At 43.1% G+C, this 25443-nt stretch overlaps 1 protein-coding gene across 1 annotated transcript; it reads right to left on the bottom strand.

Annotated features, from left to right (window-relative positions):
* Window positions 1-903: 903 nt before the first annotated feature.
* apln (apelin) lies at window positions 904-18611 on the bottom strand. Its single transcript, XM_079167767.1, has 3 exons — window positions 18488-18611; window positions 4267-4439; window positions 904-1071 (listed from the first exon to the last, which is right to left on the bottom strand). The coding sequence occupies exons 1-2, from the start codon at window positions 18552-18554 to the stop codon at window positions 4273-4275; spliced, it is 234 nt and encodes a 77-aa protein (XP_079023893.1). The 5' UTR covers window positions 18555-18611; the 3' UTR covers window positions 904-1071; window positions 4267-4272.
* Window positions 18612-25443: the final 6832 nt, after the last annotated feature.

Genomic DNA, 25443 nt, shown 5'->3' with positions numbered 1-25443 from the left:
GGTGGAGCAGACCGCCTCTGCCAGTTAACAGTCGTGTAGAGTGGCTGCGCAGGGCAGCATTGTGGTGAGAAGGCTGGGGATTGGGGACAGGATTGGGATTTGGGGTCAAAGGGCTCATCCAAGGTGGGACATGTTACAGTAACCTTGAGCGCGTCAGTAAAACCCCCAAGGTGTTTGTGAGTTCAGAACCACCAAAATAGCTTTGGATTAAAGAATCTCCGAAGTGAAGGAATTATTCTGTCACTTAAATATATTGTTTTGACAAAAATGTGCTCTCTTTTCAGTCCAACTTAACTTTGCATGTGGACGTACTGTCATTTGTACAAAGCACCATTAATAATGATAATTAAGCGATGGTTATAATGCCATTCAGAGTACTTGCTCTTCCATTTGAAACACCTCAAATTCCTTTTCGCAGCAGACACCCAGAGTATCACAATTGAACTTGATATTGGTTATTGTCAACTATTAAAACTGACGCTGCCCTTCCACATAATCAACGCCCTCTCCCCCTAGTTAAAGCCATTAAGTAGCTACACGGCAATTAAATCAGCAGGTAGCTGCAGTAACCTTGGATCTGAGAGATGGGAATGCCACACCGTGCACACCGTGAAGAAGTGACAGATGCTTTAAGACTCAGATTGTTTTGACCGGGCTCCCTCTCCACCATATGTCATGCAAAGTGTGTGAGACACTCAGGGAGATCGCTATGATTGGGCTCTATTAAGCAAATGATCGAAAAAAAAACAAAAAAAAACACTTGGGAGAAGACAGAGATAGATAAGTAGTGAGGGAGTGAGAGTAAGAGAAAGAGAGAGACAGAGAAATAGAGTCTGATAGCTCGGGCTCCATACCCCCCCACCCACTTTCCCTGCCCCCAATTCCTCCTAGAGCTGAGGGTGAGCGGCTTGTCCTGATTTTTTTTTGTGGACAGAGTTGCTTGAAGAACCAGCAGGTGCTATGGACATCACTCTTCAGGCTGGGCAAACGTAGGCCCTTCGTTGCAAGGCCCCCCAAGGCAAAGGAAGAGCATAGAAATCAGAACCTTTGGGAGGGCGCTCAAAGCAGTGCCTGCAAAACAAGAAAATCACAGTGAAAAAGTGCCATCAGCATGTGCTTTATTTTTTATTTTTTCCTAAAAATCCTGCAGACATTTCAATTTCCTCTCTAGTACGATGCCCCTTCGGGAGTTTCTATGGGAGCTTTCACTGTGTTGTACCCTATGTTGTCTTGCACCAGTTGGAAAACAGTGAAGAAAATCCCAGGCATGTTCCAACCGGATTTCATGGTCTTTGACAGAAAAGAGCTGCAGGTAGTAAGAAAAACAATTGTATATCTCGCCTTCGAAAACACAAGCACAACAGTATTCTACACTCCGGGCACTGGATCATTCCTTAGCGATGAGGAAATCTTTTATCTTCCCTCGACCTTTTATCTTCCCAAGTTCTGTGATAACTTCACAAGATTTCAGAGGAGTAGTGCAGTCGGCTTTGTCGCATGACAATAAGGTTTATTCATTGATAAGAGCCTGCTCTTGTTTCAAGATGGCATATTTCTGTGCTCATGTAATGCCCCGAGAACTGATTTTCTATCCTTCTAATCTTCATGGAGTTGTTGTCTGTTGTCGTCCTTTGTGCTTTTGGGTTCACGGTATGATCTCAGTGCAGCAGTCCCTTGATGTCACTCTACATCACAGACTGAGTGTATGGGAAGAGTTGCAGACCTGTTCTACATTGTTTTGATGAAAGACTCATTCACTGAGCTTACTCACACTCAGGTTCTCAAGGGGTTTCCATAAATTGCCTGTGGCTTTAAATCTGTAATATCCTGTCGTTTTTTCTTTAGACCGTCACTGGCATGGCTTAGATCTAAGAGTCGTAACAGCACGTTTGTATCTGAGTCTACTCAGATGCTCAAAGAGGATGACCCGGGACGCCATCTTTCTTCTCAGAGTCGCTCACATCTGGAATGTGTAATGATGAAAAAGTCAAACTCTGCCTCTGGTGTCTTAGGGAATAAAAGATGAGCTGCTTTTGACACTGAAATGGGGGAGGATGTCGCTAAAAAGCACAGAGTTGGTGGATGAACACTGTCAAGTCAGTCATTGCGCGGTAATTAAGTTGAGGCCAATAATGACATATCCACATACAGTCCGTCTGCCTACGCGTCTCACCAGCCCTCAGCTGGATGTCTTCATTGAACTCTAGCTTTGATCAAACAAACTGCATCTCCAGCTGCTTCGAGAGGTGTTTTTCAGCTCAAACTGAAGAAGAAAACGGGACACGCAAGGATTCACACAGCCGATGAAATAGAATAGGAATGGAACCGACATTCCCATTGAAGTCAACGGAGCAGGACGGTCAAAGCGGCTGCAATTTTGATGTGTATCGTTGTGTTTGGACCGTTGTAGTGGGACACTTATATACGTGCACATTTATTCAGTAAGAATAAATCATACTGATGAGTTAAGCACAAACTGGGACTGAACTGCGAAGAAGTTTAACTCCTTGGATTGTCTACTCATTGGTAGTATTATCACTAAGACGCTGTTAACGGACAGCCTAATTCCCACTGTGGTCAGGTTTGGGTAAATTGGCATGGTATTTGAAGAAACCCTTGAATGAGGTGAACTATGAACTCAGAAAGAATAAGAGAAGCCGGAGTGGGAAGCTAACAAAAAAAGGGAAATCTTCAGCGTGTTGTGGTTAAGGGGGTGTTTGCAGAGACGGCATTGTGACTCACTGAGCCATTCACTTTCACAGAGCTTCACAACTTCCTGAAGCTCCTTGTATTTTGTGGCCAGCAATCTGGCGCTGGCCATTTAAAGCTCTCACCACTCAACTCGCAGAGAGGATTCTCACATTTTATTGGCAGAGCGAGGAAAGTTGGAGGACCCACGTTGCCCTTCAAGTGCAGTCTGCCCTGGCCGGGTCCTTACTCATTGTTTTCACCTTTGTGCTGAGCCTCTACAGTCCCATATTGAAAGCAGGAGTCAGTTCAAAAGAACGCTAACCTTTTCAAAAATACAAGAAACAATAATGATCAAATATTCGCTAGATTGTAAAACCTCTGGGATTATTTTAGAGGAAACTTCTATAGCTTTTATCCCTTTTTCCTTAAACTGATTAACCATGCCTTGACACTCTCTGGCTGCAGCCTCCTCTCACTACGGCTCAAATTTATGGCGACCCTCTGCAGGTCAGTGTTGTATGGTCGGCACCTCCTGCAGAGATATTGTGTCTGGTTGAGTTTCTCTCTCACAGCGCCTGGAAGAGTCATGGTAATGGGTCCCGCACTTCTAATGCAGGCACATAATTTTACTGCTGTTGCCTTCCATTTACAGAGATGGGCTAACATTAGCAAGTCAAAAGAGTATATTAATCTGTATATATTGTAAATTTGATCATCTTGTTTAGTTAGTTGTAGTATGTTTTTAGTTTCTCAATGAAGCTTGATCTGTTTTAATAGAAATACAGAGTTTGTTTTGGTTCAGAAAAGAAAATACAACTGTGTAAAGGTGATACTGTAAGTAAAATATTGTCTCTGATTTTGGATGAAAGAGTTTTCACACAAAGACTTGTTTTTACTTGACAGCAAGTTAAACATTCCCTCACAAGAAAAAGCGGTGCAGCTGGGAAACCCAACTCTACAAAGTGTTATCTTTGGAAAAAGGCGTTTAATTTACAGAATCAGCTGGAGAGAAAAGATTTATGCTGGCTGAAGTGACTCGAAGGTTCGGTTTCTAAGTAGAACTATATCCCATATGAGGAAATAAATGATGTAGCCTTAAAGACAACCTCTGTCTGTACTATGAAGGCATGCAAGCTGGTAGGCTAAAGTCCAATAATCTGCTAAAACATGTCCTTATTTTCAGTGCCAACAATAACATCCTTGTGTTGGACGTGAGTCTGGCTGTAGAGTTTCCAGTGTTCCTGTAATAGTTGGAGTTTCCCATTCGTCATCGAAAACATCCGAACAGATCCTGCCAACAAAATCCTATTCCTCTTAAAAATTCCTCTGTGAAATTGTGTTTCCTCTTCAGTCAGCAGCTGAGTTAATATATCGTGAAGTGCTTTTGCTAATATACTACTGAGAAACAAGTAGCTCTGACTTGACAGAAAGTTGGTCCAACGCTGCAGAGATAGGCGGATACTTTGTCGTGAGAATCCACTTTTAACTGTGTGACACGGACCGTTTTATCACAGGTTTGATGGCGCACAAACAAAACCTAACGAGTGTCTTTTGGCCCGACGGCTGTAAACTTACCTTGCTCTAGAACGGCATGGGCCCCTTGTGGGAAAGACGTGGCCGTGGGCGTCTCCTCTTCCAGCCGGCTGGTCTGTGGCTCTGACCGCCCCGCGCAGGGTTTTGCTGGACCATTTTTCTCACCGTAGCTGCCTGTTCGAGCTCCCTGCCATGCTCTGTGGAGGCCATGGGACCTGGAGGACACACATAGAGGACAGACCAATTAGTTGACCTCTCCATTGAATGGTATTTCACAGCCTCTTCTCACCCAGAGTATCACGTTTTGATTATCAGCTACGTCCATCGGTGCCTATACGAAAAATGTGCAGCAAAATCCAAAGAGGTATCACACTGGTAATGGATGATGAAACAAGAGACATGTATAGATAAGTGTGTGTGTGGGCCTCTTCAAGCCCACCCAGCATTGTAGTTCATCAAGTCAGAGTGGTAGGACCGAAGCGCAGCAGATAGTCGAGAAAAACCCAAACCCTCGTGTCTCATGTCTCTGTCACTCTCCCACAAGATTACAAACACCGCGCAGCACCAGACCTCGTGGAGGTGCATCCTGTCGCAGTGTTTGATCCAAGATTAGAGATGAGTTTAATAGCGCCGTGTCTGTGTGAGAATGTGTGTGAATGTCTTGGGTGTGTGTGTGAGTACGTGTGTGTTTGAGAGCAATCCCAGATGTTCTCAGTCATCTCTCAATAAGTGTGGCCTGATCCCCTTAAGCCCCCTCTTTTGCAAATGGTTTGGTCCACCTTAAGTGTCTCTATGACCTTTTAACCTATTATAAACTGAAAGACCTCCTCTTGGAGATCCAGAGATTTTTTTATAAGAATGTTTTTGCAGTAATATTTTTATGTGTAATGGGATATTTAATGTGGGTGATCTTTCACACTCTAGCCAGTTATTAGGTCCAATAAAACGTGAGTAAAAGCAGAGAAGGAGTTTTTATTTGGACATTAAAAAGGTTATATATCATAATAGCGAGTCATTGTAGGACATATACAGTGATGCATTTTTAATTTTAATGAACAATTAAAGGTACATAAACTTTTATTCATCTCATAAAGAATGTAAATTAATGGAGCTGTGTAGATTAGCTATTTAGCAGTTGATTGAAGGATTCAACAGAGGCCGAGATATCCTGATCTCTTCATAGTGTAGGTCAAACTCCAATAACACTGGATCCTACATTTCCCACAATGCAACTCCTAAATAACTACTTTTTCCAAATGCCAGACTTCTAGTTTGTAATGTAGACCTTTTATTAAACATATTAAGTCTCAAGACCAAGCTGAGATAACCATTCTGAGGGTTCTTTTTCCAATTAGACAGGTGAAATCGGGGGAGAACCCCTTTAAAATGTATTTGTATGTCTTATGAAGCCTTCTACAAGAGTTCTCCAGACACTAACCCTTCTCTCAAAAGAAACTACCAATCCCCATTGGGTATTTCCGGTCAAAGAGCTGATTGACATCACTCACATGGGGTCATGACATTCCTGACACTTCTCCTTAGAGACACTGGCACCATTTTTAGAATTCCCAAGAGAATGACCTTCCTCTGGTTTACGAGGGCTCGGGTGAGGACACAGCTTGAGATAAGTCGGCCAGTCGACTGCAGTTTTTCTTTTTGAAAAGCGGAACGTATACTGAGGACAGCAGTTGAGCAGCTTACAAAAGCCATGATGATGCTAGCTTCCCTGGTTCCTTAATACTGTTTTTCATCAGTTAGTGTCTATGTTGTGGCAGAGTGGTGATACTTCAGACAAGGCAAAGAGTTAAAAATTGTCTGTAAAACCCGTCGGCTGCCTTAAAAACACTCAGACTTCTCTAATAGCCGAGATCAACTTGTTCAACTTGTTTCTTCAAGAGCAGATTTCAAAGCACCATTAGGAGGAAGGCAAAGGCTCTCTGCAGCATCTCTTAATTAGTGACCTTCAGCTGTGGCATATCGAAGACCTTTTTAAAAGAACAACTCTCCATAGTAAAAGAGGAAAAGTCTCTCTCGCCCTCGGCCTTAAATAGTGGCGACTTCACGTCTGAGCTAGACAGATTGTTGAATGTTTTCAAAGTATATCCCTGTAAGGCCAGACATCTCAAGTTCCACATCCACACTAATCTTCTTCCACAAGCACGTTACACACTGTATTTGTGGGTGAACAGTAGGATAATTCATTTGCAGCGGGGAAAGTCTCTGTTGCATATTTCCGCATCTAAAGCCCATCTTTGCCCCTTGGAGCACTAAGCTGCGCATTATCCCATTGTTATTGTTCCAGATACACTGTGAATGAGGGACGTTGACACATTCTGAAGGCTTTCAGCTCATTTCTTTCAAATCCAGGGGGTTGAATGTGAATACACTCTGTGTTTTGAGTATTATGGGGGGGCCCTGCTTCTTCTCGCCTCTGAAACACTCTCAGCATTTAGACGCAGAACACACAGAAACACGGTCTTCGCTATTTGAGGAGTCGATGTGCTATATGACTAGTTTGTGGCATATCGTCTAAAGTTGTTTTAGCCGTTTCATATGGTCACAGCTTAAGGTGGAATGAAAAGTCTGACATTGATCAAACGGTGCACACTTGTGGTCAGAATGTCCTCGAAGACAATGGTGAGAGAGAGAGAAGTTACAATTCTGCCTCCTCCACACACCCTGCCAACTGCTGCATGAAGTGAGCGTTATTATCAAATTGTCGGTTTTGGAAATTTGCATAACCTGTCACATGCAAACGTGGGGGGTTTCAGACACTGTTTGACCATTTACAAGCACTAAAAGTTAAAGCATACTGACACCGTAAATGTCTGACTGTGATACCTGCAGCAGATACGCTGCTTCGCCCAACCGCAGCTGGTGTTTGAGCGATGGCTAGTTTAAGAGGTGCCGCAAACACATGCATGGAGTCGCACTCAGTCGCTATGCACACAACAAACATGCACACACTGCAATGCAAAATGGTAAAGTAATTACACCTCTGCTCACACAACTCATCTGCTGTTCCTCTCTCAGGGTGGCTCAGCCTGTCATGACCCGGGTCCATAATGAGACAATTTAGACGTCTCCTGCCACACCAAGCTGTCAGCCACTGCTCGGCGCGGCGGTTTGAAGGGAGAACATCTTGTGATTCTCCCGACAAATCTCAGCCCATGCAATCTGGCTACAGGATAGAAAAGTGTAATGAAAGCTGCTAAAAATAAGCCGGGGCCCCAGTGATAACACTGGCAGTATAGATTAACTCTTGCAGCCTGTCGGGAAAGCATCTCTGTGTGACAGATATGACAAACAGCAACAGCTATAGCTTTGTGTCTACCCGTCTGTAGAGGAACTAGATTGAATGTGGCAGTGTCTGTTGCATCTGGCTAAGACCTTTTGATTGTTTTCATGGCAGGTTTATCATTGGTTAATGCATATTTCATCTCTACAAACAAAGATATCTCTGCTATCTTATTGCTCTGAAATTGGTTCCAGTCCCTATAGTATCCCATTTGATCTTTCCTCATGAGAGATTCCCATGTTTATGTTCAGCTGGTAAAACAGTAAAATGGCAGGATAACATATGTCTTACAAAAAAAAAGTGCCTTATCTCTACTCCTCATGACCTTGGAGCCCTGCTTTTGCCCTCTTTCCAACACATCTCAACACTCCTCCCCCCTACTTGGTAATTCCCTAATTAAAGTTTAATAAAGAGGGAATTTCAGGAATGCCTGGTTAATGCTTACTACTGCTGCCGCCTCCTCAGACAGGAGAGGCTAGAAGAGGAGAGATAGAAGTAGTCAGGCAGAGAAGAGAATAGTTGACGGTGTGACAAACTGGCCAGTCTCCAGACGAAAGATGAATAGCCGCCCTAGTTTCACCACCACCTCCTCAGGTGATATCTGTTATGTTGTGTTTTCCAAATGGCCGTCTCTCCGTCTTATTACGGCCCAGCAAATGGAATACTGACAGCTTATCCCTATTGATGCTGCAAAGAGTCCATCAGTGGAGCCCGGAGAGATGTACATCTTCCAGCACTTGTCCGTCCAGTCAGAGAAGAGAAATGGCTGTCTTCTGGTTTAATGCCAAGTTCATCAGCTGCCCTCATGGCTGGCAAGAGCAAACTGCATATCACAGCGCTGTGTGTCAATGCAGGAACCCAGACAGCATGGCGAATGGGCCAAAGCGGCTTATTAATAGTTGTAAAGCTGATTTGTGTGTATCGACTGCCAAAACGACCACATAACAAATGTCTGCACTTGTGAATGCAGCCACAGCATAATGTTTTTCCTGCTATTATGACACGAGAGATTAAACTATACCAGCCCGTGAATTTTAACTGTAGCAACAAGTAAGCAGAGTGCTGTGTTCACGGTTTAGAAACTGTTGCGTCAAATGTAAACATGCACAGTCAACCATGGCCACCAATATTTAGTCCTTGCTGTGTTTAATTTTCTCCGTGTCACGGCAAATTGATTTAGCTGTCCTCTTGAATCTTGTCTGTGTGTTTACTCGTCTTGTTCATCGCTCACTGTCACGCTGATTATGAATCAATTGCGTGCAATCTCATTGATCCGTTTTCTCGGTTGACTGAGCGTCTCAAAAACATTTAATCTCTCCTGTGTTTCTCGACTGTCCCTACATCACTTGTCTGACACCTCTGCGCTATGGATCTTGCTCACTGCAGTTTGTACAGATGTATCTTGAAGTGTGAACAAACAACTGGGAGAATGGGAACGGGTCGGTACTGAAATGAGAGTGAGTTCTCTTTTTCATATTTCTTTTAACTTAATCTGTTTTTATTGTAGGTTTAAGGTAATTATTAACATCCCTATACGAAAATGGTGAACGTGAAGAGCGTTATACCTGCTAAACATCCGCATGTTAGCATTGTCATTGTGAGCTTGATAGCATGCTGATGTTTGCATTTATCTCAAAGAATGGCAGCAGACTCCCTTTTAGCACTATGAATGGACTAAATCCGAGACCCAATTAAAGCTTGCCCTCTTTTCACAGCTACACGTCACATTCACATACCACACACACACTATTAATAGTGAAGCATACTCTGACAATATTTCCATTGTAGTGGTGGATTGGGTTTCTATTGCAACATAAAACGAAGGCCCTGCACAGTATGATAAAGACAACAGCATTATTTGTGTCAATACGGGAAGTAGTTGTAGCTCATTATACGTGTGTGTGTAATCCTTATGGGTAACGGAGCAATATTTGTGTTGGTGGGAGAGAAGAAGAATAAATACCCTGGTGTGTGTAGCCATGGTTATTACCATGACGTTGGAGGAGCAGGCCTGCTGTCTCCATCGCGTGCCTCCCTCCTTCATTCACTAAAAGTAGCTTTACCTAATGAATCCCTCTATAGCATGCCATTACCACAGACATTCAAACCCACACAGCCAGACAGAGACATGTCACGGGAAGAAATGCTTCCCACTGCATAAGCACATTAGGGGATCAGGATTATTTAGCCATGGATGAGATGTGTTAATTGTGCCATATTCAAGCCAAACATTCCCTGAACCTAGAATAAGCCCCGGCACTGCTACAGCATCATACAGGGGATTTGCTCGTTGCCTGATGCCCCCCCCCCCCCCCCCCCCCCCTTCACACACATTCATCCTGCACATATGGAATGGTGCCTAACCAAGGAGGCAGTCGCTCGTTGTTCAGCGTTCACAATCCAACGTTTAGTGTCGGAAATGCTGCTTATCGCATGCCTACCAGTAAGTCTGGTCCTTGGCAGAAACTGGTACCAATTGCTTGCCGACTTTCAGACCACGTTACCATGGCAGCCACTATGAAAGGCGCTCAGTTTGGAGCAAAAAGAATGACATTGTCAGCTGAAATCGAGCAGGTTCTCAATTTACAGATTTCCCTGCACACAGCCTGAATCCCTGATTAGCCCTCTGACTGTGACTGTGATGTTTTTAACCTCCTCTGTGGGCCACCGCTCTTGGCCTCTGAGTGTTCCTCTCAGAGGGGGGTTTGTTTTGGTCGTGAGCTTTTTCTTTTATTTCTGTTGGGGGACTGTTTGATATGCAGCATTGTTGTATTGTGATAATGCTTGGCTTGTGGCTGAGTTGAAGGCTCGCTTTGTCTATACAAACTCCAGTGAGGAAACCAAAGTGCATGAAAAGTTGCTCCCATTGCTGCAGCTTTTAAACTTAACCCCTCGTCCACCCTGCCTTGAAAACAACCCCCCACTCTCTCTCTGAAGGTTCAGAGCAAATTAAAAACTAACTGTGCAGCCCTCTTGTTTCTGGCTTTCTGCAGCTGTCCCTTTGAGTCAGTTATATATACTCCTGAATTAGAGAGTGTATGAAATGATGAGGTGTGAGACTGCGTGCTCTGCTATGATCAGAGCGCTGTGAGTTCAAAGGGCCGACAGCAGCACTAATAAAGCCACCGACTCCCCTCACCACTTGACTGCCTGATGGTTTATTCACAATCCCACTTCAGTAGAAGGGGTGAATTTGTGGCTACCAGGTTACTGCAGGTTGGAGCAGACTGAACACGAGCAATCAGAGAAGCAAGGCGAGATTTCTCCTCACAACTTTCCTCGAAGAGTGTCAAGACTGAGGACAAGACAAGGAGAGCTGCTGGTGGCTGAATCCTTTGCGCATGGCAGGTACAGTCGGGTAGGTGAGGATACCAACCGTTGCCCTGCTCTCTAGAGATTGCATGTCAAGGGCAAAGGGATCCTCCAACCATCCGTTTCCATGGGCACGCTAATCGGATGTGAAACACAGCCCCCTCCCTCTCCTGTGTCATCACTCCCCCCCCCCCATGCTGTGAACCTGCATGCCATCTCCCATTTTTAATGTGGGAGAAAGAGAGAGACAAAAAAAGGGAGAGAAACGTCACCGCGCAGGGTTCACTGCAGCTCTTAAAGCCTGAGGGGACCACCGTTGCTCCCTATAGCATATACAGTGCTATTAAAGGAAAATAGCAGCAGCATTGCATCAGACTGTGTTACCTCTCAACCAAACTGAAGAATACAAAACATGGCTCTGACACTGAAAGCTTAACTGGATAGATAAACTCAACAAAAGATATCGCTATTTGAGATATTGATATATTTTGGTATTTGGCAAATATGTGTTAAATTACATGTAAGAGAATAAAATGAAGGTTTGTGCATTCAGCTGTGATCCATTGTTCTGCATTCCTAAAGGCAAAACTCTTCAAATAAATGAAAAACAACAAAAAAAAATGTCTCAGTATATAATGACATTTCTTCAGAATTATTCATTTTGACAGCAGAATTTTCTAAAACTACTATAATGCAAAATACTACATCAACACCACTTAGATACCTCTAAATGTAGTGCTGTTATTGAATTATAGAATAAATGATTTAAGAATTATAAAAATAAACGAGTAAGGTTAAATTAATATGCTTTGTAGCACAAACAACAATAGCATTGAGATCAAAATGTCTATAATAATACAGACACATATTGAATTTGGCCAAGGTGCATTATTCATTATAAATGTCAACGTGTGATTTGTTTTAAATTCCCATTCATTCTTGCTGTTTGGATGCTTATTTGACTTCATTGTCTGAATTTTATTATTAACATACTGAGCATATGGTGTGCAGGAGAGAAGCACCTTTGCCTAAAGGTTACGCAGTAAAACGTAGTAAGCAATTCTCTCACACATATTAAGTGAGGAAATAAAATTTACGAGGATTTTCCCTGACGGACAGGTTCAGCTGATCTATGCTGCAGGTGAGCTAAAGGGTTTATTGGCCCTCTGTGGTTACAAGGTTTTCATCAACTGTTGGGATGAGCCGTTTGCCTGATGTGGTTGCATATTTATGAATTCTTTATCTTGTTTTCCTCTTCTGTTTTTACAAACATCTGTTCATGTTCAAGGGGCCCTGAGAGAACGGCGGCCTCCCCTGAACAGTGTTTGAGACAGAGGGACACAGCGAGGGGCCCTGTCTGTCTGTCTGTCTGTCTGTCTGTCTGTCTGTCTGTGTCTGTCTGTCTGTGGGGAGATCCACGCTGCCAGTCAGTGGCAGATCATTGGATTGACCAACGTTTAAGCGTGGACCTGCATGTAAAAATAATCTCCCAGGGAAAGTAACATTTGTGATCAAAGACGGAGCGATTGTGATGAATAATGCACGATTTCATCAATGAATGATTTCTGTGTTGTCACACCCCAGTTCTGTGGAAGACGGAAGAGATCTTACATTTCCGAGCATTTCATTTAGAGGCGAGAACATGAGGTGCATGACAGTTTGAAACCACATGAGGTGTACCACAACTTCCTATAATTCTCTGAGAATAAAGCGACACGCACATGCTGATGCCTAAGGCTTGGAGTTTACGCAGATCCCAGTGGGGGCGTCACTAAATGAACTCAAAATCGACTAAGTCCCTATACACCATCCATAGCCCCGATCCACACAGCCATCTTCACAGCTATGGGATCTATTGTCTGACTTATAGCCATCTTCACAGCTATGGGATCTATTGTCTGACTTATAGAACTGCCTAACAACAGCCAGCTGGGCAGCACTTTCAGCCATATAAAAATCTCTCTGATCCATGATGGCGCCTATAGAGGTTTGACGTTAATGGTGACAATTCCCCAAAACCATATTTATCTAATTCTCCCAGGTAATTCACTTCTACTGCTACATAATGTTTTAGCTGCAGTAAGTACGAATTTCTACCACAAACGACATCTCTAAAGCAATACACAGAAGTCATATTTCTCCATTCTGGGCTCCTACAAATTGAGCATGAAAGTAATTAAAGCACCTGCATTCCTAAACACCGCACTATTTATTCTACTGCCTGGCAGCCCGTTAATAAAAATGTCCACTCAGATCTTGATCAGGAATCTGATCTGCCGGGACTACCGCTATAAATGTAACACTTAATGTTCAAAAAGAGAGTCATAAATCACTTTAATATTGGTCACTGGTGGAAAACAGAGCAGTTTTTGGGGAAATATCTGGCTCTAATTAAGTTGTAAGGAGCGCCCCGGGCCTGAGGATAAGGTCTGGTGATCACATGAGGTCTGGTTAACACAGGACCCCCTTCCACACACCCTCCACCCCAAACCTCCAGGTTGTGCCCTCCAAACTCAAAGGGGGGTCTGGACTGCAACAGACGTGTACATAAGGAATCAGAATGGAGTCAGACTTTAATTTAAAAGTAATTTAGCATATTTAGCTGTTCTTTACAGCCAAGAACAGGACTCAATAATAACCATTGCCTCGGGCAAGTAAAAAAACATGTTGGGCTTGTAAATATAGCAACTCAGTTGAATTGAACACACGTTTTTTTGTTGTAGCTAAGGGGTGAGCCCTCTCGCTTCCTTCTCATCTCCGTTGACAGTAGCACATTCACTGTTACAGATCGGGCACAGAAAATGGCGGCGGGTAAAGACAAAGTTTAGGAGCTGAAGAGCAATCGGGCATTTAAATGATCCTGGAAACAGGAGTTTAGTTGGGTGACGTTAGAGGATGTGGATTGAATGTTCTACATCTATCCTAAACATGACAATTAACTTCGTTCTGTGTTGTTATTTGATAACCACTAATGGATAAACCAATTTGAATAGGGGCAAGTCAAAATTTACTTTGGGCAAATAGAGTTGAACCCGACAATAAGTGTCATTGTTCCACATATTAATTAGAAAGACTCGATCACCAGCTGTGAGTTTTTGGATGTAGCCATGACTTCCTGCACCATAGAAAACTGATACAACCTCTCAGCTCCCAGATAGCCGCCCTTTTATTTTTCTGTCCCTTGGCCTGTCTTTTACTCCCCCCTTTTGCTTTTTTTCCCCGTCACTGCATTTGCTCTCAAGGGAAGATCTAAGTGAGTAGATTTATTCATTCAAAGGGTTCTGAATTACATTACAGCAGCCCAGCAGTCACATATGCCAAAGTCTTCAACAGCTGAGCTCTCCGGGGAGTGTTCGCCCAAAGGTTAGCCTTATATCCCAACCAAATGAGTTATGATTTTTCACTAAATCTCTTCCTTAACTCCCACCCACTCCAGCGCAATTGTGAGTGTCATTCACCGAGCTCATGTTGGTGATATTATACAGATGTGTAGTGGTTTATGACAGAGAGCCTTTAAAAAAAAGAAACTCCTCCTTGAAAAGTACGAACAGCTACACTGAGTTACATTTTATGAACCCTATAGGGGCGGGCACTATGGATAAGATCTTTTATCGCTGTATATATAATTGTATATCATGAAATCAAAAATATTATAATAGAAAAATTGTTAATAGATAGAATTACCCCACAATCCAACGTTTTGGGCTGATCAGATTTAAATACCTGACAAATCCAAGTACCTCATCTCAAAAAAGTCCTTCTTATTGATTTACACAGACTACAGTGGTTTAATGTCAGCAGAATGTGAAGAACTAGAAAACCTCGTTGAGCATTCATGCATTATTCCATGACGGCTGCTAACCTTGTAGTGGAAACCTTTAAACAGCCTAAAGCTGCTACTTTGGCTGTTGCATATTTGTTCGCTAACAAGTGAAACAAACATCAATTGTGTTATTGTTAATTTTGGATATTATTCAAATGTTCTAAAAGATTTCTGTAGATCTTTTCACCAAGTGGGAGAAATGTTCACTGTCAGAAATTCCCAATATAATTCCTCCCTGGCTAAACAATGTGATGTGAAACTGGCATAATATATCCAGAAATATAAAAGGGTTAGCTACCACAGTATGAATTGTGATCATCTAACATTATACATTGTCAAATGTCCATTGTTAAACCCAAGAAACATGGATATTACTGTGTGGATACTTTGACATAACAACAAGCTCTAATGCTGCTATTTAAGAGGCCAAACAAGAGACAAAGTAACAAGAAGATAACAAATCCCTCTTTACTCACATCCCAAACACAACTCATGGAATGTTTAGTGTCTGTGTGTGTGTGTATGTCTGTGTGCGTATCTGTGAGTGTGTGCGTGTGTGTGTGTGTGTGTGTGCTGTCTGCAGCAGATAAACTACACTGATGCTGAAGGCTCCTGGCTCTATTTCCACGTTATACTGCATGAAGAGGAAATCCAGGTTCCTCATGAAATGAATTTCACCTGACACTGTTTGTGTGTGTGTGTGTGTGTGTGTGTGTGTGTGTGTGTGTGTGTGTGTGTGTGTGTGTGTGTGTGTGTGTGTGTGTGACTGAGAGAGACATAAACCCAGCTGGCGCTCACAAGCTCCTGTGCCTCAAAAATGAAAAGGAAAAGGCTCTGTGGTTCTTCATAATCCCCTAATAACCTTTCCACCGCTCCCCCATTGACACCGATGTTTGCCCACTGTTATTATGTTATGCCTGGACATCTGGAAAAGTTTAGCTGCTTTTGTTCTCTCCACGGCCACCATAATCACGTCCACAGGCACAAACACCTTCTTTACATTAGAAAACCTGGGATTACGATTCAAAGCTTCCTGGTTTCGGTTGGTTTAAATCTATATATGTTGTTAACTAAATGATCACACCCTGCTCGGCGGCGTTTTATGCCCTTAAAGAGCGCTGCTCTTTTGGGCTGTACTTTGACCCGTAACACTTGGTTGAGCATGTGAGCGAGGTGAGCCACAGTACAGTATGCATGCATGATGGTGCCACAGAGCAGCCAGCCCCAACAATACATCAAAGTTTAATATGGAATAATAGCACTGTTGACAGCTCTCATAAAATCCCCCCTCCCCCCCCGAGCAGACGATTTCCCTGCCAGATAATGGCTCTGATCTGGGCCTTGTGCCCCGCTTACACTCACAACTGGCTTACCTGTTCAACCCAAGCCTCAGAATTACCTCTGTCTGTGCGTGTGTGTGTGCGCGTGTGCATGTCTGAGCCAGCTGCTATTGTTTTTATCCTGTGCATCCCTTGGTGAACATTGGCAGGGTGTTTCCACGGCAGAGAAAAATGTAGCTTTGATATCTTTTGAGAGGCTGTGACAGACACAAGGATGTTTTGAGACTGTTTATAAACCAGTCTTAAGAGTTACACAGGGAGGTAGCGCGATCGACCTCAGGATGAATTATGGATACCACATTTCTAAAGCTGGAGCCCACTCTTGAGCCAGAGTGCTTTTCAAGGATGGGTAATTGAAGTGCGCTGCTAAAGGATGCTAATATTACATAGAGAAGGCCACAGCAGCTCTTTTAGTGTACTAAATGAATATTGTAAGGAGCATTAGGTTGTTGAGTTGAATTGCCTGTTGCACTAGGACTTCTTGCTAATGTGCAAATACATCCATAAATACAATCATGTACACTTCCCCACCCTATAGCAGTCTGATTCTGTTCTATATTCATTGCTTCCTGCACACACACACACACACACACACATGCTGTCTCTGTCTCACTCTCGGTGCATCCTTCCTCTTTCTCAGACACACATGTCCACACACAGATGCCTGAGAGAGAGAGAGAGAGAGAGAGAGAGAGAGAAAGAGAAAGCCCACTGAACTGGAAAAGCATTTGTCTCAAGATGAAAGGCTTCACACCCACAGCCTACATGCAGAGCCTCTTCCGACACCTTCCCGCGACAGCGCATACTGTAGCAGAGGCTTGTGCTACGCAGACACACTCCAGCTAGCATCCCTCCCCACACCCATCAACGCCGCAACACACTTGCATCCCTTCCTCTCTTTCAGTCCCTTTCTCTCTCTTCCCCTGTGTCAATGGAGCTCTGATACTACAGTAGCAGCTAGGGAACAGAGAGGCACATAGGCGGCATGACTTGAACAACGTTGAGAAGGATAAGCTCCCGTGAAAGCCCGAAGGCACAGCAGCCTTGTTTTTCCCCGTTTGCTGGTGTATAGCACGGTTGGCTCTCAGGCGTGGAACATGCTTAGCCACATGCAGGGCGTGAAAAACGACACTGACCATGATGCTAGATAATTGCTTCCCATTTACTCATGTGCCGAGAGCCTCAGACAAAAATAGCATGTCGCTGTAACAAATGTGCTGGGAAGCATGGGAACTGTGAGTGCTGTGGCCGCGGATCGATACACAGAGTGGACAGCATCTAGCAGGCATAAAGTCTACAGAGCATCTTACAACCTGTCTATCCAGCACCTAGCAAGCTATAGCCTATACAGTCAATATCTCCCTTTAAGCCAATACCTTCTAAAGATGTAGTGTATGCATCTTCTGATAACCGCTACATCTTCTCTTTATTGTAAGCAGCATCGTTCACATGGATTAAATACAAACACAGTGTGTCTGGTTGTCTTCTAAGCCACTGTAGTTGGTGGGTAGGTGATTATCCCAAGAATGGTCCAGACATTTACACAGGCCTAACTGTTGTTTTTTCACACCACAATGTTACCTGCATCACATCTGCAGGCTCTCCATCGTTCTCCAAACTAAAACCTCCCGGCCACATTTCTCAGAACCCATTTTTGACCCCGTGAACAATCAAGAGATGAATATGCCCTGCCCCTGTATAATTGTCCCAAGTCAGTGTTTTTGTTCCAATATATTAGACATTTTAGATCCACAGTGGAATTGATATCTAGTCCAACAATGGCTCCAGAGACACAGCAGCACTTTATGGAAATTTACTGTGACAAGGCATCAAGACTGAGCCCCTCAGGAGACGATCCATGCATCTGGGATCTGTGTTGCCCTCATCGATGCGTACAACAATTACAGTCCTCATTATCATCACCACAGGAGGCACGCATGCATATATAGGTGCTGTGTTGCCCCGCTGCACAATCACAGTCATGTAATAATCATATAGCACCGGGGTCAGATGGAATACATGAAGCCATACATTAATCTGTTTCACTCCACCTTACAGAACATGTGCCATGCATATCTCACATTTCATAACAGCCACAACAGTCACCCATACATCCAGCATTATCTATCGCTCAGGCATAGCTCCACACATCAATGTCTATCAACAAAAAAACCTCTTAATGTTTTCATCCCCAAGTCTTAGAAGCTTACATCAAGGTGAGGCAGGGAGGAAAATGATCAATCTAAGCTAGAAAGCACATTCAAGTTTACCATAAAAGCCAATGGCAGTACAATAGCAGACAGTATAACCACTGCAGTGCAGTACTGTACACAGCCAGGTGCTGATATTCCTGCCTTTTAGAGCCCACACAAGGCTAACCATGCTGGGTAACTGATCAACTACAGATGCCTGCACGAGCACAAGGCAAACAGAAAGAGAAATAGAAAGCAGAGATAGAGGCGACCGGCGACGAGCCGCTCCTGTACTCACCAGCACTGGCAGAACACAGCAGAGACACCAAGAGCACAATCACCAGCGTCAGGATCTTCACATTCATTTCTGCACTCCCCTCTGGCTCTCCGCTAGTCACTCGCTGATATACTGTAGTGGTGTGTGTGTGTGTGTGTTTTGTGTGTGTGTGTGTGTGTGTGTGTGTGTGGATGGGAGGGAGAGGGAGAGGGGGAGAGAGAGAGCAGCTGAGCGAGCGAGAGAGAGAGAGAGAGAGAGAGAGACTGACTGTTTGCTCCCCTGTGTGTGTGTGTGTGTGTGTGTGTGTGTGTAAGAAGTGACTGTGTCAATTCGTGGGAATATGTGTGTGTGTGGTGGCTCCCTGACTGTGCCTGTGTATTTGTCTAAATGCGTATTTGTATATCAATGTGTGACAGCGCCACTCCAAGAACGAAAGGCACGTCTTTATCCAAGCTCTCCCACGGAGGTGTGTGTGTTTCTTCTTTTCCTCTGTCAGAAAAAACCCGGCAGCATGAGACAAGTTCAGTGGAGCTGTGAGCGTGCTGGAAGTCAGCTTGCAGGTCTGTCTGTCGGCGTGTGTGTGTGTGTATGAGTCTAGTTGGTCATGTGGCTTATGTATCATTGACTCTGTGGGTCAAGGAAAAGCCCCCCTAACCCTACCATCATCCACCCCTTTTCCACGAACATGCAAGTGCACACGGCTGAGGAAAGAGGAGGAGAGCGGTAGCAAAGGGAGGGATTGAAAAGGGAGGGGGGGGAGTTGGGAGGTGAAGGGTGGGGGTGCATGCAGGTTTATGATAATACCCAAACAGATGCTCTTGTTGAAAACTCTTTGAATTGCGACCAGGGCAGATTGCCAGGAATCCAGGAATCAAAATACCAGCTTATTAGGGGAAGTAGATGAAAGAAGGGAAGGTGTGAGATGAGGTTCATGCTTTCCTGCTTTTGTATCTATGCCAGCTGTATAGAACCTTTCTTCCGCACACTGTTCTTTACCCTCAGAGGTGCTGAAGCTATGGCTTAAATCATTCGCGCTGTTTGAAGTCAGTGTGCTGGGAGTAACCGCAGGAAAAAACTTATCAGACTCGGCTCGATGACGTTGCTCGCGCTGTTTGTTCCCCTGTCCCTGAAGTCATTTGTTTTATTTTGTTGCACTGATTATATTCTTTCCACAAACAAAAGCCGCAAGAAAACCACCACCCTGCAATGGCTAGAAAATACATCAATTCTTTTTTTCTATTTGTTTATCATACAATCAACAGGAAAGGTTGCATTTCTTGCTGTGAATTGTGAGAACTGTAAGCAGGCACTAGAAGTACAAGACGTTTTCTTATCGTGTTTAGCCACAGAGCGACATCAATGCGAACTGTCTACATCCCCTCTTGAGAAGAGAATCGTTCGGGAAGGACCATAAACTGTGTATGTTTTGAACTATGTGTACAGAATATGTAAAAGAAACACTGAACGTCATTTTATACTCCGCCTTCATACAATGAGTCTGCAGATCTGCTCCAACAACCCGTAGGAAACTAATCACTGGTAAAATACTTGAAAATATGCAATTTAATCATCTTAATATAGGGTTTTGTTTATGAAATATTCTTGGTGTGACTTCAGTTCACTTTGGGCTCATAGATCTGGGTCCCCAAAAGGCTGAAGTGACACATGATGGATGGACCGCCTTTGGTCACAACCCCCCAACCATAGTCTTCCACACAACCCCCTTTTTTATGTGTTGTCACTAAACAGTCACTTTGGTGGTGTAGACCTGAGAAGAGGGGCCCCGTGACCCTCGGCTCTGCAGCTCCGGCTTCACACAGCCCGCCCATTGTCTCCCTAAGGCTCCAGGTCCCAGAGGGCAACATGTCTGTGCCACCCACTTGAGATCCGACAACAAGAGCACCTTCCATTTTTACATGCAGCACTTGAAGCCTTCACTCCATGTGAAGAAAATCCTCTCACCTCAGGGGTGGCCAAGCCCCCGGGGGGCTAAAGATGCTTATCCAAGCTTGTCCTTTTTTTAGCTGAAAGATAATTCGCCCAAGTGCCTTTTTAAAAGAATCTGTTCAGAACATTTTCTCAAAGGTGCTCGCTGATCACTGACAGAAAGCATGACCGATTCTTTCCAATTGTACTTAATGAGAGACAGTGGGGATTATAGCACCATTACCAGCCCGTTTAGTGGGCAGGAGTAGTTAGGAGTGATTCAGAATTCAATCTAATTCAACATTCAAGGACAGTTTCAAAGCAATGTGGGATAACTGCCTGCAGAGTTATTTCAAATTAACAGTTAATGTGGGCATCAATATGAGGCAACTATCCAGAATGTGTTCAATCCAGGTGCTAACCGTGATAATTTATGACTGTGGATTTAGCAGCCATTAAAATGTCCTTTGGATATGGATAAGAATATGTGAGACATTGTAAAGTTGGCAGTACGGACTCAAACATTTGCAATCAATTAGCTTTAATTGTCTTAGCTTGAAGCAAAGCCTTCAATGAAAATGTAACAGATGGTGTTTCCTCAGAGTGTATCTGTGTAAGTCAGGGGAGGATTGCCTTTTTGCATCCAGGGATGCAGAGCGAGACCTGGCAACATGACAGTCAGAAGGCAGCAATACATCCACATGTGCCTCAACGCAGGAAACCCTTGGTTGTTTACAGGAAGTGTTTGATGAAGGAATGCGGTGCGTGTCTGTGTTCGGGCACAGATGACGACTTTTCCTGATTCCTGAGTTTTTAATACCAGACAGACATTCCACAGATAAGTGTAACCCAGATGATGGAAAAGATATCTTTGCATTTCCTCTGAGTTTTCTTTTCAAATATTAGTCAGACTGCAGGAACTGTCAACAGGTGGCCTCTCAGCTGTGGATAAATTAGTCCCCGGATCTCAGAAAAGATATGCGGCATTATTTACTGTGTTCACAATTAATATGTTTCCTGTTTGTCATCCGCTTTTATATAAAGCCCCTGATTTCTGAAATGCTAATGAATTGTGCGGATGTTTGTTTGCATTGTTGTTTTGATGATTGAATGAACAGTGGCAGGCCACTCGTGTTGTTGTTGTTGTGCAAAAGTGAACTCTTCCGTGTCCGTTTCAATTTCCAGGGATCAGATACATCGCACACTTTTTATTAAAATGGAAAACAAATCAAACCTCCATCGAGATAAGAGTCACAGTCAGCAGCTGGAGTGAACGCACAATGTCAATGTGAGATCAGGTCGTGGTTGATAATTAGCTCCTAGATCAGTACTGAGAGAAGAGAGTGGGACATCTTCATTAGGACATTGCGAAGTCTGTATTTTGTTTTGAAGATGTGAGAGAATCTGAGCTATGTTTTGCGCGACTGAAGCTTTAAACAAATGTGATTCTCCCCTCAGGCGGCCTGTGCTTCGTATCATGAAATGTCAAGAATCAGAGGCTTGGTGGATTAACTTATCTGCCTTTTAATCGTGACATTATCAGCAGCACTGCAAATTCAGCTGAGAAATGCTCGGGGCTAGCCAAAGCCCCCCTGGAAGTTAGGGCAGCAATTTTCTGCCAGTTTGTGGTTCTCATTCAGTCGTATATTCACTCGCATTTTCTGTAAATTCAGACTTGCATAAATAGAGTTCCTAGTACAGTGATCATGAAAAGACTATAACTGCTGTTCCCCCGAAATGCAGCAGTTAACAATTATCTTAAACAGTTTGTGTAAAGCACATTTTTTGGGGTTTGTCTCCACTAATGTTGAACAGGTTCTGAACTCAGTCATGAGCTGAGAATAATCGCAAACCTTTGACATCGGAGTGCTGCAAGTCCAAGGAGGAAAGCAATTTACACCACACTAATCATATAAATACAGATTAACTTCTCATCTTCCTCGCTTCTTCTCTCTACTTTGACAGATTCATCCTCAGTTTAATTTGAAATCCAAAATAACCAAATAGCAGATGATCCTCTGGGGCCGTGTGCTGTGGTGCGTTGCGTGACTCTCAGACATCTCTGTAATCAGTCAAGTATGGCTCATCAGTCTTTGGTAACAAAGTGGCCCGTAGAGCGGAGGAAGATGCGTTGTAAGATGACCGTTCACCGTAACCGTCGAAGATAAAGAGGCAACTTTTATTTCCATCAGCGGTACCGGTTTATTAATCACAATATCCCCATCAGGTGACTTCCATCTTAGCGGCTTTGCAGGCACAGAGCTGCAAATTGTTATCCTGTGATGTTGCACCTGCAGAACGTGTGTTTTAAAAAAAAACAAATCTATTCACATCTCAGAGTAGGTCTGCAAATCATGAAACGGTCTTGTATTTTCATACATTTGTCACTCTAGTTTGCAGCAAGGGCAGGATCAGACTGGGAGAAACACGCTTTCTACCCTCATAAGCCTGTCAAATCCAGATTCTCCCAAGATATTGTAAAACAACAAATAAGGGAAGTCTTTTGAATTTATCTTTTCTCCGACGTCTAATCTGTAATGAAAATCTACTGAGGGTTTTTCTCCAGGTGGCAGGTGATACCAACCCAGCTTCTGACATCCCTCCCTTAGAGCTCTGATAGTGTTGATTGTCTCTTCAATACTCAGAAACGTTCTAAAGTTTGACTCCCTACCTTTATCTTTGCCGCACTCGTTGATATGTATGGTATGTGCTGCAAAGAGAAGGGAATTGGTGGCGGCACGCCAGCTTTTCACACGCTCCCATGCACATAAAAATATACCAATCTTCTAGTCCCTGAGTGCACTATTCTTCAGGAGTGTTTTTTTTCCCTCAGTTTAAGAGTAAGAGATGATGATCATCCACCCTTCCTTCATTGTAATAGAGGATAAAACAGAGTCAAAACAAGTTGAATGGAGGAGGTGTTGTATCCAAAGTGGTAATTGCTCTTTTCTCCTGTAATATTGTTGCCGTTATCGTAAGTTTAATCTGTCTGGACAGTGGCATGTAGTTTGTAAATGGCTGATTTGTTTCTCATAGATGCTGCTTTTTTTCTTTTTTTAAGAGCTAGGGGCTGAGCATGCCGCAGCTTGGTCTTGCTGACATACAGTGAGATAGAGAAATGTGACTTGACAGATGAAAGATAAGGAAAAGTTTTCTGGGGGAGAAGACAGACTTTGAAAACAGACATGAGGTGTGTTTGAAAGCTCACAAAGCCGGAGTCTGTGCCGCCAAGTGAAAGAGCTGGAGATCAACGTTTGTCGGAAACCAGCTCACTGAACCTTCGCTAAATTCACTTCTTTCTTCCGCCTTGATACAAGGCGTGGGATGTTTTAAGAAGCAAGAGAAGTGCACTTTTCAAAACAGGTTCACATTTGTCATAAAAACAATATTTTTTACATGTAACAGAAGAACATGAGCTCTGAAACTCTTTTTGCCATTTAAGTGTGTTTTCATTTGTGCACCTTGCTGTTTAATGTATTTGATTATTCTATGTGCGTATGTCGACACATTACTTGAACACAATAACTCCAAAACAAAACACATCTCCCCACAGCTTCCACCTATAGAGAACATGATCTGATTTCATTTTGGAGCACAATATTGCAAAGCTTTCCATATTCATGGAGAGAATCCAATCTTCTTCAGAGGTGGGGTAAAGTATATATTTTTTATATTGCCAACACATCTTGTGAAAAGACCAAAACTGGCAGTGCATTAGATTGCAAGCTTAGTCTCTGGCTCTCAGCCCCTCGGAATATTAGATGTTTCTCTACCAAAAACATAAATCTTTACTTTACCTTACTTGAGTTTAGCTCAGTTAATTCATAAAACGGCTGGGTAGTGTCGTTTTTTTTTGCAAATATCACACCAGCATTTAAAACAGCGACTTTTTGCCACAAAATCAATTACTATATCAAGCACTGTTAGTCGATTGGCTCGCAGTGTGAATTCAATCTGTGCAAATTTATCACATTGTGAACTTTGTTAAATTGATTTTTGACTTGCAAATTAGACCAATAGTAGGCCGTCTTGGCAGTATTGACCTTTGAGTGAACGGAGACACAGATTCTTAAATTAATCTTAATATCACCGATATTCTTAGAAGAGATGATTGCGGCATGTTGACGAGGGAATATCTAATTAATGCATGAAACGGCTAAATTATTGGTATCATTAGTAAAGTAGTTTAATATATTATGGTGATTATGGTGGAACATTAAGCAGCTCAAATGTCTCTTGTTCCTACAGTGATTGATTTTGTTCATACTTACAGACTGAGTAATGGTGTACTGCTTCTTAAGCCTGGAATACTTTGAAATGTCACTGCAAATAAATGGAGGAAAAATAACTCGGCTGACTCTTTCAGTTGAATGTGAGCAAGTGAAGAAAAGTGAGGGTTACTTTAAGAAAAAAGTGGGGAACTGAGTGTTTTGAAGTCACTGTTCTTTTGTGTCTTATCTATCTCTAAAATTTCTCTTTGATGTCTTGTCACCTTCCCCCATTTTCAATTCTCTTTGCTCTTCCGGGAAGAAAAGCTCCACAATCCCCTTTTTTTTTTTAAATTACCTTTTTATTTTTCCGATACGTTCAATCAAAGTAAATTATTCATGCTCGCACAGACTGTAAAGTTTAAGCAGATCTGGTGACTCCTTCCCCAGCTGCTATTGTTATGAACAGAAAGAGGAAAAGGGCAAGAAAAGGCAACTTCATTAATGGCACATTATGTTTTATGGTGGACTTGGAACTTGAAGTATCCTGTGCATAATTTGTTTCTGTTTTATGTGACCCCGGTCCCCACCTGCCTCGGTTGGGGTAGATGAAGGGCATTTCTCGACATGAGCTTTGAGACCCATTAAGGAGGCTTTTATATGTACCTCAATGAAATGCAGATGGAGAGAGCACCTAACAGTTGAATGAAAGCTCATATTCCTTAAATTATTTTCACCACTTTGTGGTTTGCTGCACTTGGCAAATGGTAGGACACGATATTTATGGGTGGCATCAAAAACTATATTGGAAAAGCTAAAGAGTTAGTGGTGCTTCTCCGCCAA

Source organism: Pholis gunnellus, assembly GCF_910591455.1.
Source record: "Pholis gunnellus genome assembly, chromosome: 10".
NCBI lineage: Eukaryota > Metazoa > Chordata > Actinopteri > Perciformes > Pholidae > Pholis > Pholis gunnellus.
The sequence above is the reverse complement of the archived record's forward strand: the minus strand, read 5'-3'. Positions and strand labels throughout refer to the sequence as shown.